Source organism: Pterocles gutturalis, unplaced genomic scaffold (genome assembly GCF_000699245.1).
Source record: "Pterocles gutturalis isolate BGI_N339 unplaced genomic scaffold, ASM69924v1 scaffold5796, whole genome shotgun sequence".
Taxonomy (NCBI): Eukaryota; Metazoa; Chordata; class Aves; order Pterocliformes; family Pteroclidae; genus Pterocles; species Pterocles gutturalis.
This window is the reverse complement of record NW_010103028.1, coordinates 24,421-40,109: the sequence shown is the minus strand read 5'-3', so window position 1 is coordinate 40,109 and position 15,689 is coordinate 24,421. Positions and strand designations below refer to the sequence as shown.

Here is a 15,689-nt window from a genome sequence, read left to right as displayed (position 1 = left end):
AGGCATGACCATTCTGACTTCTGATATGATCCAACTAGATTAGGTCAGCTACCCTCAGCTACCTCACAGAACAACAAATACTCTACTTTAATCAAAAGGCTTAAGATTTCCATTTTCTATGCAAAATCATGTAGCTATCAAGGACCATTTTGCTCCATCAAATGCAAGATTCAGGTTTAGACCATTATGAGATCTTGAATAAAATCTTTCACCAATATACACCTCTGACCTGGCAGATATTCGTACTAGTAAGAAATTTATCTTTTTCCTTTTGCAAGTTAGTTCACAAAAGCACAAAGCTGGAGACTGTGGACTCCCACAAATATGTCCCAGAGTGCATACAGACAGGGAAACTATTATTGATGACTTGGGCTGGAGAACCAGATGACCTTTAAGGTTCCTTCCAACCCAAACCATTCTATGATTCCATGATAAATCACTCAACTGATGTGGAAAATGTAAGTTGGCTTTTATATAAAGGGTGCTTATACTTTTATATTCCCTCATCACACTTTTAAAACTCAGATAGGTCCTTGAGTGTGAAACACCAGGCAATTTAAGTTAAAAGAAAATAATCCAAATTTCACATTACTTTTCTTGGATAGGTGCAGGAGCCAGAGGACAGATATGATGACAGATGAGCAGTGCCAGGGAGACAGCACGCTGAGCTGTGCATGCAATGGAGAGCATAGTGGCACAGTGGACAGGTACCATGACCTCCCTGTTTTGCTCACTCTGCAGAAGCAGGAGTGGAGATTAAGGTACTGCCTCTTGGTTAAAATCTTGGCAAAATTTGCTGGGCAGTTGGACACCATAAGAGCTTTTAGCCAAGTGAGATAGGGACTAACCAGCACTAAATAGCTTCCTTTCCTGCTCTCCAGGGAACAAATGACAGAAATTAGAAGTACTGCTTGGGGATTTCTGGCACGAGCTGGCTTTTTACCCCATATTCAGTACTCAGTAATCCCTCTCACATGTTTCTCTGCTTCTCTTGACCACAGCTGCAGCTGGGCAACTGGAGATAAACTATGTTTGGCTACCGGCTCCAGGTAAAAGTAGTCACAGGCAGCAGCAGGCTGGTTACCCATAAAGTCTGCCTTTTGGAAGGGAGGGCAAACACAGGTACTGGGGAAAATACAGAACAACTCATTATAGCATTTAAAAACAAAAATCCAAATCCTCTACTTCAAGGACCTAACCAAATTTTAAACATGTTAGGAACTAAGACTGGTATAACCACACTTTACTACTGACCAGTTCTCCAAAGAATAGTAAAAATAAAACCTTAGAGAGCTGTGCCATAGTGAATAAAAGCTGACTTACCTTTTACCCACAGGCTGAGTACTCATTCCTACCCTGGTCAGTGATGGCACTGATATCACCTACCAAGAGCATGGTGAAACTCATCTTTGTAGAGCAGGGAAGCAACAACTGTAGACCAAGCTATAATGTGAAATTGCAAAAGGAAAGAGAAAAACAGTATATAAAACTTAATTTAAAATCTTGGCGATTATGTTTACAGGGCAGTTGGCAGCTCATAACTGAAATGGAGGCAAATTTTAGAGTGTAGGATGACTATGAATTTCAGAGAGGCCATGTACATGATTCAGTACTGATTTTTAAGGCTGCAAGAAACTATGCGTATCATCTATTCTGATCTGTAAAAACAAACATCGAAGGAGTCTAGGTACCTCACAGTGTGGGAATCTACCAAAGTTCTAGGTATGTTATTGCCATAGGTAATTTCTTTGTCTGTTAATAAAATCTGCCTTTTAATCTGAACTTATCAATCTTCAGCTTCCAATCAGAATTTATTGTGCCTGTCTGCTTAGATTACAGAGCTATCTGCTGACCGTAATCCTTCACCAACACCTGTACTTCCAGCTCACTATCAAATCAACGTTTTTGTCTTAAACTAACAGAAGTAAATAGGCTACTGAATTTCCTACAGACTCATGAACAGAAGTATTGTGAAAATAACCGCCACAATCACTCTGAACTATAAAGTGTTCACCAAGCCAGCATTTCCCTGTTGCAAAAGTCTGCATCCTCAGAAAGTCTTCCTTCCACAACAGCCAAGCACAGAACACTGAAGCTACATATGCTAAGTTTGCAATTTCTGGTTTTCCTGGAGAGCACTGAGATTTTTTTTTTTCCCCAGAAAGTCTGCATGCAGTATATTCCCAAATGAGAAAGTTTAGAAGTGATATATGGAAACCAACATATCCGTGTGCTCTAAGCACATGACCTCAAGCAAGAAATGCCTTAAAACCAGTACAGCTTAAGCACTATAAATGGATGATGACAGGAAAAATAAAAGGCAAGAGGAGTACACAGATCTTTTTTCATAATATTTGATTGTGCTCAGAGGACACTGGACTGAGCCAATGATCTGGATTTCCCTCACACTGGAATCATCATGTATGTTGTCTCAGCTGAAAAAAAATGACATCAGATCAAAAGAACAGACAGATGAAAAAAGCAGAAGTTAAGAGCAAAAAACCTGGAGAGAATTCAAGGTCAGTGAGATGACAACATGTTCTGTGTTGTGGCACAGAGCAGACAGTAGAATCTCCTGTCTCAATGTAATTTTGCATTTGAGAAGTTTTAAAAAAATTGACCGACAGTTAAGTCCCAGATCCAAAGAACACTCTTGTTAAAAGGAAGCTGAAGTCTATAGTTTCTGCAAAATTCTCAGGAACCTTCTTGCAGGCAACACAAACCCTAAAACCAGTGTTTGTAACTGACATTATAACCTGTATTAAACCTGAAAACTGCTTTCTTACAGTTCAGTAATGCTGCCTATGATGTCTGTACTCCAGGAGAGAGAAAGCATCAGTGAGAAACAAGGTAAGAACAAGATAGCAGCCTGTAGCTGGATATCAAACAACTGCTATAAAGGCACAGAACTGTTTCTATTTCAAATCAAAAAAGCCACCTAACTAAATGAAAAAAAATATCGGAACACAAGAGAGACAAAGAACAAGGTGGGGAAAAAAAACAAAAACCAATGAAAAGCCCCAAAAGCACACAAGACAGACATCAAACTTGTGCCACACCTGAACATTAAAAATTGAAATTGGAAAGTTTCAGTTGTTTCCTGGTTTTTATGACAAGAGACAATGGAGACTGAGTGTCCCAGCATAACTATACTGCTTCCAGATCCCGGCTTGCTTCACAGTCTGCTACAGTATCTTTACTAATGGGGGTATACGGAAGATGGCTCTGCACAAACCAGTTGTCATATTACATCTGTTTCTCTGCTATAAAAGACTCCCATGGCTCTAAATAATGCAAAACTGACTGTATATACGAAATGGTTCTGAAGCAGCATAAACATTTATCAGAGATTAGCATTTCAATTAATCAGAGGCAGCGCTGCTGCTTGTTATGTATGTGAAATAAGACCACATAGTCAAAATGCAATGAAGGCACTCATGAATTTATTTTACACTGATCACAGTAAGTGATCAGTATAAAAAGTATCAGACAGGCAGCTAATTTTATTAAGTATACTTTAACCACATTATTAAGTTACTGTTTTAAGAAGTTGAAATGACAATCTAGAGTTAATTTGTTTTGTTTTTTTTTAAATTGTCAGAGCTAATGTGCAAGTCATACGTCCATGCTAACCAGTATCAAGGAACTGAGAAGTTCATGAACCTTAAGACGTCTTCATTTTTCAGACACATCAATATATGGTGAAACAACAATATTCTTCTGCATTTATTTAGCAATGACATCTGCACTTACATAGACCATCTCAGTCAAGGATTTTAAAGTAGTTCACAAAGATTAAAAAATTGATTTCTCAATACTTGTGTAACGTACAACGTAAGTTATAGCCATTTAAATGAGAAACAAAATCAGCAACTTTTTTTCAGAAAATAAATTAAGTGGCACTCTTTTAAAATACCAACCTACACAAATCATCTAAAGGTGATCTGCAAAGATAGCCATCCCTCCCCTTCAATCTTCATGGGAATACAGTCAACCAGTTACTATGTAGTCCAACCATTGGACTACAACTGAAAACAAACAAAACAAAACAAAAATCCCCACACTGCTAAAAGCAAAAGGCTCCACTTACCTTTCTCTCCATCTGAAATAAGATCTCTTTCTCCCTTTTGAACAATTGTCAAATTCCCCATGGCTTGGCTGAGTCTTAACACACATCCATGATGATCACTACTGTCTACAGGGTCTCTAAGCTACAACACAAGAATTCCATACACAGTACATAGTTTACTACTAGAACAACATATTCTCACACATGCTACTTCAGTGTATGTATGGGGGGTGGTCTTTCCAGGTATTTTTTTCTATACCCACTTCAGTGCCAAAAAATGCGTAAGGGTCTCCTTTAAAGAAGAGCTCTGTTTAAGAATATGCAGTGTTGTGGTCATTATCTCACAAAATAAAAAAAACAGAGAATGCTTCTCTTGCATATAATAAACTGCACATAATGTTTAAGCCAGTAATAAGTTGTTTGATTTTTGGAAGACTAAAAGACTAAACTTGTGTGTACTTAAATATCAAAAAGGAAAACAGCTCACCATGGCTTCATACAGTCTACTAAACTCCATATAGTTTGGAGTAAGAATAGCTCGCTGGTAGCCTTGAATAAGAGAAGGCTGCTGGGAAATGAGCCACAGTCCATCCTACAAAAAGCAATAAGAAGAACATTTACTGAATAGATTCTTAAATGTCAAACCACTGACTGAATCAATAAAATACTTACAGCGTCAATAATGATAGGAATTCCTTTCACTTTTGATTTTTCTATAATACCCTGCAAAAAATACAGATAACTTTAAGATGGTTGCTAATTTAAATCTCATAAAATCCAAAACAAATTGATGCAATAAATCTGATAAGTTGTTTTTACAAAGATAGAAAAAGTCTGTTACATTCTGCGAACTAATGTATGTAGGACATTTTCATATCAACTGGTAATTTTACAGCTACATTGTTCTCTCCCTGGTTCAAGTACAAGCAGTGCCAGCAGGGTTTCCATAACTGATGCCTTGGTGTTGATACGCAAACAAGTAAGCAATCTCACTCACTCTCCCTGCTGTAGGAGGCATGCAATACTAACATAAGTCACACATAATAAACATACATCTACAATTTAAAAAAAAGAAAAATCCAAGTATCGCCATGATAGAAATCTACCAGTAACTCTAATACTAATTTTAGTTGCTTTTCTGAATATAGCCCCATTGCAGTATTTGAGTTTATGTACAAACAAACATCCTGAGACAAGCAGCACATAAGACGTCATTTCCCTCATGGTACTGGAGGCTGCATACTTTCAAAGCAAAACCAAGGCAGCCCAGACAACAAACCATTTGTAAAAGTGTTCTTTTCAGCAAGCAGTAGATACTAGCAGACTGTCTGCCCTCGTTCTCTCTCCTAACCCAGTAGTGGCAACGACCAATACTCAAGCTTTTTTAATGAGCAATGGCTGACAGTCAAGTTTTTTTAACGTTGGCCATTACCAATTTGTCTTTGAACTTGAAGAGTTTATCTTTTTCCTGTATAACAGAGGATGGCATCCATCCAAAAGTCTATTATTTTTGAACATTATTAAGCTCTTCATATTAGCTATCATATGGCACCGAGCTCCACAGATTAGCAAAACATTATGTAAGGAATAAGGAAGCAGTTTTTAATTAATGTTCAGAGTATTGAACATCCCTCTGTTCTTTTATTGTGGTCAAAATAAACACCGCCTACCTTGCTTCCTGTACATTACTCATCATGGAAAATACATGTATCATCACAAACTCATCCCTACCCAATTCTGATTTTTCCAATAAGAGTAGAAATCTTTCCCTCCTATATTTAAATGGATGACCACAATTTAGCAGTGTGCTTCAACTCAACACTACTTTTGTTTGTTTGGGCACTGTTTGCATGTGACTGAAACACTACCCACTGCTCCAAGCCTAAGGACTTGTCTCAGCACACAGCTGCAGCTACATTAGAAGTTACTATAGAATAAAACCCTTTCCATGACATACACACAGGTCTCTGCTTGGGCTGTGTGTCAGGCTGCCAGGTGCCCACACTCCTTGGGATGCCAAGGGAATGCCACAAGTCTTCTCTTATATTCAACTACTTAAATAATTTTGAACCAATCACAAGTTTTACACAACTCATATCATTCAGATACTACTAAATTATTCAGATTTATGAATCAGTATGTTTAACAGCTGTGCAAGGATGAAATCTTAAAACATGCCTAGAATTAGTTGTGGCATACTGAAAACCAGAGCGCCTTACTTTCAAAGCTTTTAAGAAATTTATGAGACAGAGTAATTTCTTTATTCATTAATGTTAATCTGTACAGATGTGCACAGCTCAGTTTTCCTTCACAAGAGCTGCACTGCTTTGCCCCTGCTGTGTTAAGTTCATTAACAATTATGTTTAATTTGACTCACTTGGTTATAATAAAATAAGGCTGTGGATCTAGCAACCAGCTTTATGGGTGGTTTTTTTTTTCCTGTATAAATGAATGCTATACATTCAACAGTCCCATTTTGAACCATACTAAGCTCTTCTGATTAGATATCATATGGCACTGAGCCCCAGAGGTTGGCTAGATACTATGTAAAAAAGCATTCAGATAATCCTCCCCCAATTTTTGAAGATACAAATACAATTTACTGCAACCTCATTTTCTAACTGATTTTAATTAGAATATTTTTGTACCTTAGTAGCTTCACCAAACTCCGTCAGTACACTTCAAATGATTACTGCTCCACTTCCCACTAATATGAATCACCAGTTTATTCTAATACATCAACTTCAGTAAGCCAGTCTTTCACGTCACTTCATTTTTTAAAACCAAAAAATATTTCTCCAACAGATTCCATAAGGAAGTCTGAAGGAAGACTTCAAATCTCTGAAGTCCTTATCCTTCCAAACTATTCTCTTAAAATTCATTATGAGCAATCCAGTGAACTAATTTTGCCACAGTTCTGTTCCTGAAACAGGTAAGGTTTGGCTATTGCTGTTACTGTTGGGCCCCTTTTCATTTTTTCCTCATAACTCTCATCTCGACTACTGGTTAGAATTTCTATTTTTGTCTATTTATGTACCTAACAACAGGCTAAATCAAGAATCCTGAACATCCATTGTCCACCAAAAGAATGCAAGTTTAAGGAAAAAACTGTGTAAGTTACAAAGCATGAGAAGTATACGTACAGGTAAACAAGCTTCTGGAAGGTTGGCTCACTGGTACACTCCAAAGAAATAAGGCATTTCTTCCTAATAACATTCTGAGTTCCCACCTCTTCAGCGCATCCTCCACAATCCTGAGACATTTGACCTCTGCTCTAAAGGGAAATTTCATCTTGCTGAGTCAAACCTACTGGCCAAGCAACTTTTATTGTTTACTGAGTCTCTGAGGTATCAGTTTCTAATCTAACATTCTGAGTAATCTTTACTTTTTCTTTCTCTCTTTATAAACCAAATAATCAGGGGATACAGAGCCCTTTGTCTTACTTAGAAAGCTCATTTTTGATTAACAAACACCTACCCTCATTACTTTCCCTTCTTCTTCCTTCCTTACACCCAGACAGAAACTGCTTAGAGACAGACAAGGAACTTCAGAGAGGAAGTTCTGAGGAGAAAGGGGGTAAACTGGCAACCGCAATAAAGTGGTAACAGAGATAAGAGAACCCTTGTAGGACAACCACCTGATAGAAGAAATCATAGAATCACAGACTGGTTAGGGCTGGAAGGGACTTTAAAGATCATCTAGTTCCAACCCCCCTGCCACGGGCAGGGACACCCTCCACTAGACCAGGTTGCTCAAAGCCTCATCCAGCCTGGCCTTGAACACCTCCAGGGATGGGGCATCCACAGCTTCTCTGGGCAACCTGTTCCAGTGTCTAACCACCCTCACAGGAAAAAACTTCCTCCTAATATCCAATCTAAATCTACCCTCTTTCAGCTTAAAGTCATTACCTATTGTCCTGTGGCTACACTCCCTGGTGCAGAGTGCCTCCCCATCTCTCCTGTAGGCCCCGTTCAGGTACTGGAAGGCTGCTATAACGTCTGACCAGAACCTTCACTTCACTAGGCTGGGCAACCCCAACTCTCTCAGCCTGTCCTCATATGGGAGGTGCCCCAGCCCTCTGACCATCTTCAGGGCTTTCCTCTGGACTCGCTCCAACAGGTCCATGTCCTTCCTGTGCTGAGGACTCCAGAGCTGGATGCAGTACTCCAGGTGGGGTCTCTCAAGAGCAGAGTAGAGGGGGAGAATCACCTCCCTCAACCTTCTGGTCATACTTCTTTTGATGCAGACCAGGACATGGTTGGCTTTCTGGGCTGCACATGTGCATTAGGACACAACATTCATTGGAGAACTTCTGCTACCTATTGATTGTGGACAGGACTCATCTCACCTGCTACTATTTCAAGGTCAAATGGCTCACCACTGGAGAGCAATTCATCCCACACAGCTTAGACACCGTATTTAGGGTGGGATGAATCACCAACAGACATACCTGTCTCTCCTCAGCTATCACAGACACTTTACTGCTTTATTTTTAGACACCAAGAATTAGGTGAGATGAAGCCCACTTTTAAACACTCTACTACTGCAGATACTGTATTAAAAAAAAAAAATTGCATAAGAGGTGTTTACAGCAATAATGGCAATGCTATCTATGCAGAGCATTTTGTTCCTGGAAGCAAAAGTTAATTTTCAGCTTAATCTGTATCTCCATATTTGGCATGGACTTAATACTTGTAGCATACAGATGAACCTTCACTGTTAATTGCACAATTAATACAGCTCAGACTAACTGTATTTGCACACCAAAACTTATTTAACAGTTTCTGATAGGACTCTATGTAGGAGTAGGAACCATCTGATCAGTTTTGTCCCATATAAATAATTGTTACATGTGAAAGGATTTGGAAGAGAACATTACCAATTAAAAATACTAAGATGTTACTAAGACAAGACCTCAAATCCAAACACCAGTCACACAAGTGAACAGCAACACATATAGGTATCAATGACAAACCCGAGACATCACCCCTTCCCTTCAAATAGCATTTTGAATATTAAGATTTCAGAGATTCTGACTGCAAGATATCCCAGTGGACTACCTTTCTGTGCACAGAATATATTATACCACAATACAGGTGGTTCAGCTTGGTGCAGAACAAGGCAGGAGCACTTCCTTCACTCAATTCCTAAGCACTCAAGAAGATCCAGAAATAAAGGACTGGACTCACAGGGCAACCTTGGCACTAACCACAGCCAGACAGGACAATGAGAAGTAGGAGAAAGTAACATGCTGCTATTGCGCAACCTCATGATCTATGGCTGCACCAGCTAGCTAAGATATCAAAGACTGAAATTTGGATCCGTCCTCTGATATATTCACAGCCAGGCACAAATTTCAGCCTCCTTGCCTTTCATGTAGAGAGTCCTAATACCAGGGGTTTGGGCAGTCTCTTTCTAGAGATATTCTGCTTTGTATGAGTTAGCTAAATAATTGTGACTCTCTGAAACAGCCCACAACATTCGAATGAGAAACGGGAAATAGGTTCCAGCCTGCTGTGATTAAAATCAGCAATAATGAATTGTATTACAAGACTGCAGAACTCATGCTAGAGCAGATCTGTAACAAGAGCTTCCTCTCTGAAGAACTGAAGACCAAAGTTTAAAGTTTCTACCCTAATTAAGCCAAAGACGAAATGACCTGGGATTCACACTTCCCATGAAGGTGCTGCATGGGACAACCTCTCACACAGTTACCATTTGTTAGTGGCACCAAATACTTGACATTTAGGAACGCCCAAAATAATATTTCAGTGACTGCAATTTTTGGTAGAGGTGGTTGAGGGGAGGAGAGCCAGAGGGGGTAAAATTAACCTGAATCTACTCCCACTCTACTCTTGAAATACACGATTTCCTGTTCTGTGGTGGGGTATCCAGGACTTGTATGCAGGCAACCTACTCAGTAAGAACTGAAAAAGAAGTTGCGTCACAGTAGAAACCAGTGGTCTATCTGGGTAAAGGTAACGCTTTACTGTAATTGTGAAAATTTACAAAGTAAGGACAAAGAATTTGTATGTTTTAATCACTTATTTTCTTATCATGAAAGCTACTCCTTGAAATGCAATGCATTCATTTTAGTAGAACTCTGTGTTCTCTGTCCCAACTTTCACATGGGAATTATAAAATAGACTCCCAAAAAATAATTCCAATCTTTTTTTTTTGAAAACAAAACAAAAAAACAACAAAAAATTCCAAACCAAAACCAAAACACAAAACCCCCAACACACTGACACCAGAACAACACATACACACAACATCAGAATCATTCAGGCTGGAAAGGACCTCACCAAGAAGCAGCTTGAAGGAACAAATGGACAGGCTACTGCGAAAAAGGGCACAGTAATGCAGAAAAGCATGATACAATTTAACCATTTGATAGCCTGCAACTGTGCTGTGAAACACAAGATTCATCTGCACTGCACTAACAGGGACATCCAGGACTCTTGCACACTTCCACAATTATTATGGAAAAAGGGAATGTACCAGGACGAGCCAGTTGAGACACTGGCTGCAAAAAACAGCTAGGAGGGGAATGGGGGGAACACGTGAGTTAGAAATAAATTGCTACGGAGGTTCTAGACACCATCAAAAGATATTTAATCAGCCATGTAAGTCTTCATAGGGCGGCCACCCCGAGGCACCAGGAGCACATAGCAGGTGGTGCACTCATAGCGAGCACCCACAGCCTCTTGCAAAACTCTACAGTCAGTCTGGACTTCTCCACTTACATCTATGAGCCAGCAAAACCACACATGTCCTATTTACTCTGCCTGCACACAACAGCATACAAGCTGGTTCTCCATGGCTCCTTGTAAAAGAGAATTACGTACAGTTTTGCCCATACCTGACTCAGAGATACTTTTCAGCTTTTTTAATTAGATGTGTATTCGCAGCAGAATGCCTGCAATGACTTTCAATATATTATTAGTTGTATCACTACTTGTGTTTTTCCTTATGAACTGGTTTAGCTACACAATAACTTTGGCATTTGGTGTTTGCAAAGGGAAGAATCAGGAAATTAGAGCCAGGTTTTAATAAAAGACTGAATTTTAATTAAATAAATAGAAAAACCACAATAGTAGCATATATAAAGCAACATCTATCCCGCAACAGTAATTAAATTTCATTAAGGATACATCACATTGTCATCTTTCTACCTTGCACAGGAAAGATACAGCAGGCAGTTTCCTTTACTAACAGCTGCAATGAAAACTGCATTTCCTAGGTCCCTTCAAGAGTCATGTCTTGGCCTACTCTTGGCAAAATTCCTTACCCATGTTCTCAAAAAGAAGTTCAAGCTTCAGCATGCCGTAATAATGGACAGCATTGACCACGATGACATCCAAACATTTTAGGAAGCAGTATAACCTTGCCTTCAGCCCACTGAAAGTGCACTCAACTGCAACCTGCAAATGCCAAGTATGTAATTACATACTCCGGTTTGGTAGAGGCATGCGAAATGTGCATAACTTGGCACTAGTTACATCTCATACAACCTTAAATAATCAAAAAGGAGTGGCAGCCCCTTTCACAAAGAACCCTCTTCTGAAAGCTAGGTGGCACGTCAACAGCAGTTTCTGATCCTAATTACTTGTACTTTCTGTATGGATGCTGCTCTCATCCAACAATCCTGAATCCATGGTTTTGTCTGGAACAAAGAGATAAAGGGACGAAATAGCAAAAAAATTTCCTGTAAATGCTGCAGCTGGAAGCATTTCTGCATACCCCCCTCCCCAAGGTGCCCAGAAGGAACAAATATGTTCCACCTCAACACACTGCAAATCAATTCCTACAAATAGGCACTGAAAGCCCTAGGAAGCATTTCTGCGTTCTTTGCTTCAAGTCTGGATAAATGCAGAGTTAGCAGGGATTCAGCTGCAATAGAGGTCAGGATGCAGCTCTATGTCGGAGAAGCTTGGAAAATGGGCTTGGCAAGCAGAAGTCTGTAATCTTGCACAGCTAGAGGTAGGCAAATATTCCAAGCACAAACTGTGCTCAAGGCTACAGTCAGGGTTGGCAGTGGGGAGAATCTTCCCCCCATATATTCTATTTGATACGGGAGGTTTTGAAAAATGCAAAAAATGGAGTTACACTGTTTTTCTTCACATTACAACCATATTTTCAGTAACCGGTTTTGTTCTTTCTGTTTATTAATTGGTGGAAACATGCCGTTAACTCTGAAACGTGCTTTCATTAGTTCCCACAAACTGATCCAAGAGCTCATCCTCCTTTCAAAACTCAGCAATGTCAATCAAAGTGTCTCTTTGTGGACAAGATTTATATAAATCACCTTTAACTAGCCTCATTGCCCGAGTTTTACTTCATATATTCCTGTATGCATAACAATCACTAGCTCATTAATCACCCCACTAAGCTCTCAAACCTCACATAAGAAATGACTACCACTGGTACTACTTGAATGAAGAGTCATATAACAGAGACAAATATTCTTTCTTTGAAACAAATAGCTTCTTTATCTCCATTCAATTTAACTGGGTCTTTTGTTTTTTAACTGTAGTACCACATGCTAGGTCCTGTTCTCTAAAACAGATTTTCAGGTGCACAGGAAAATACTTCATCTAAGCCAGGCAGAGGGTAAGAAGGACTCCAAAGAGCACCCCACTACATCATCAAGCTCATTAAGTGCTTTGGGAAATGTTAAAAGCTGTTGTTACATCTAAGAAAGCTGAAGATGCTGTACACAGCAGCTAATCAAAACTGTTCTATTCTACATCCAAAAAAAAAAAAAAAAAAGATCCACTTGTACATTCCCTCTGAATTCAAAGCAGATCACTTGCTGTCAATCTTGGAGGAAAGCTGCAGCTAACAGTTTCTTAATATCTGCCTCAATCATGTTACATTCGTAAAGAAGTGACATAATCAAACATTATGTCTGAACATAAGGAACACAAGAAAACAAAGCAAAAGCCTCAAATACTGTCCTAGTTATGCAAAAAAGCAGAGCACCCCTCCTTTTTAGCTATCTCCTCCAAATTCATGATCAGACACCACTTGAGAAGCTACATTCATACACTTCTATCCCTAAACACATCCAAATCCAGTTTAAGCAATAATCCTGTTTACTCCAATACAAAGCAAAAAAATCTAAACCAGAATAAAGTTTTCTCATGCTGTCTCATCCACTGAGCATTTGTACTCACAAAGCAAACTCTTCAAGGTTTCCAATTTATGGTTGATTATGTTCATGTTAGATTTAGCATAAGATATTAATGGTCAGCTGGTGGCATTTTGTCTTAAAATAAAACAAATAAACACAAACTTAAAATGAACTTTTGGATTTATCACCAACAATTTATTTTTAGGGTTTCTAGCTAAATGATGCTCAGAAAGAGTTGAAAAGGTATCCAATTCCAGTGTTCTGCTTACAAATGCTTTTAAGTCTCAAAATCAAATTAAACAACAATATAAGCCTACACACAGAAAGCAAATAAACATCCCACTTCACTGTGAATGACTTTCATCAAGGTCTGTAACGTATATTAGAAAATAAATTCTGCTTGCAAGCTGCATAAACCTGTATTTAAGCTCCTGTTAGCATATTTTCAAACACTGGTTTTCTAATCAAGACATTTGTGAGGAAGCCACAGAATACTAATTGTTCTTAGCACAAACGGCAATAGCTCTTAGTGCAACCAAGATGATCTCTCTGCTTTGAGCTTGTGTTCCCAAGCTTTATTCGCACCAGTACCACCATCATAGAGAAGAACTGCATCCTATCCCAGCAACTGCCTCATCTTACATGAATATGTCCACAAATTCTAACTCTCATCAGACTCAAGCAATCAGGCTTGGCTAGTAAGAGAGTAGTTTTTCACTGGATATTACTTGTGGTATATGCAACAACATTGGGGATTGGGTGAGGGCTGAGAGGAATACAGTTTACACACACATTCCCACAGCAGATGTACATACCCACCCTCTGATTTCTGTCTCTGCAATATCACAGGCACAAGATCCCACCTACATCACCTCCTTCAAGCTGAGGGCTGAGAACAGAAAGTGGCGTGTCCTCGCTGCTACTTCAGTTCCCTACGAACTGCCTCATCCCCACAGTGAGAACCTCCAGAGGACCTTCCAGAGGGTATATACAGGACAGGAAGCAAATGCACGTGACACACAGTGAATAATTTTCTGGTAAATAATTCTTCTGCCAACTTGAGTCGACATGAGCAGTGATTCCAAAGAGCAACACATCTTTCACATCATTGTTCACATTCGTACATGGTGGTCAGTACCACAGACAATACTACTCATCTATTGCAGCATTAGCCTGGCAGGCTTCTCAGGTGTCTTATCTTTGGTACAAACAGAAACCGGGGAGGCTGCTCAGGTATCAAGAGGAAAATGCTTCTCAAGTCCCACAGTGGCAGACTTAGCTTTAAGAGACCGCTATGACAACAAAAGGTGGCTCTGCATTCTCTTGATCTTGCAAGAACTAATGCAGATAGTGCATTGAAGCACCTGGTCCTGTTCTCACAATTTATTAAGGCTGTGAAGTGTTGCCTAAATCCTGAAGGCATGAGGCTTGAAAGGGGGAAATTAATCCAACTAACCAAAAACAAACACAGAAAGGCTGACACCTCAGTTAAGGTGCAACTGAGAACCAATCTGAGAGAAATTCAAAAGGTCTCTCTCTGGGGACACTCGATGGAGGTGATCCATGACAATGGCCTGAGCCTCTCCCACCCTTTGCTAGACGTTAACTCCAGCCAAGACATCTTCACACAACCTTAAGATGATGTCACTAGGGGTGGAAAATGAGATTTCTGAAATTTATATCCCAACAGATAGCAGAGATCTTAAAGGGCAAATGAGTGGCTGAGGGTGGCATTGCAGGGTGAGGGGGCTGGAGGAAGAGAAACAACAGCAATGGGCTGAAATGGCAGGTAGGCAGGGCCGCAGCCAAAAGAAGAACCCAGGCTGGTATTCAGGATATTTTCTTGGAGCTAAAACAATTGAGAACAGAGCAAGAGGAATAAGTATGTGGTTTGAGAACCAAGCTGATTTTACCACGTTATCTGAGTTACACTGAACCATTCTTGCTATTACCTCTTTTACAGGATGGAAGCAAGCATGCTCTGCTGAAAACAGCCACCTAATTCTGCTGCTGCAAAATGGAACACGGCAAGACTGGAGTGGCAGAGTCCAGGATTTGGTGCTACCACTTCAGGGAGAGAGGCAAGGAACTCAGTGACAAGCAAAGACAATTCCAACATCAAAATATTACTTCCGTTAAGGACAGGGCTCTTCATAAGGACGAATGTTTTTCACTACCTGATCCCAACAGCAACAACTATTCTACATCAGTCCATTGGACCACAAAGCCAGTAACGTAGCCATTACAGATTCACCAAACCCAGAAGCAGAAAATTTGACAAGAACATCACATTCATGCCAGAAGGAATATGTGAAAGGACGTGACAAGAGGCTGGAAATGGATAAAGGACATATCTAAGCCTGTAACTGCCTAACTGCTAGGCAGCAGCAGAATGCAGAACATCCTGGAGAGCAGGCAGCATCACCTCCTCTCCCAGAGGGCTATGCAAGGAATATAATATTCTTTCCAAAGTCCTCTCGGGAG

General features: G+C 39.8%; 1 protein-coding gene across 1 annotated transcript in view; it reads right to left on the bottom strand.

Moving 5' to 3' along the window:
* The window catches only part of CARKD (carbohydrate kinase domain containing), a 46,851-nt gene that overhangs the window by 7,882 nt on the left and 23,280 nt on the right, over positions 1-15,689 (bottom strand). Inside the window, exons 6-8 of the mRNA XM_010086527.1 lie at positions 4,742-4,792; positions 4,557-4,661; positions 4,091-4,211 (exon numbers count right to left, since the gene is read on the bottom strand). Of these exons, the coding sequence (XP_010084829.1) occupies positions 4,091-4,211; positions 4,557-4,661; positions 4,742-4,792 (277 nt within the window). The remainder of the gene's footprint in view (positions 1-4,090; positions 4,212-4,556; positions 4,662-4,741; positions 4,793-15,689) is intronic.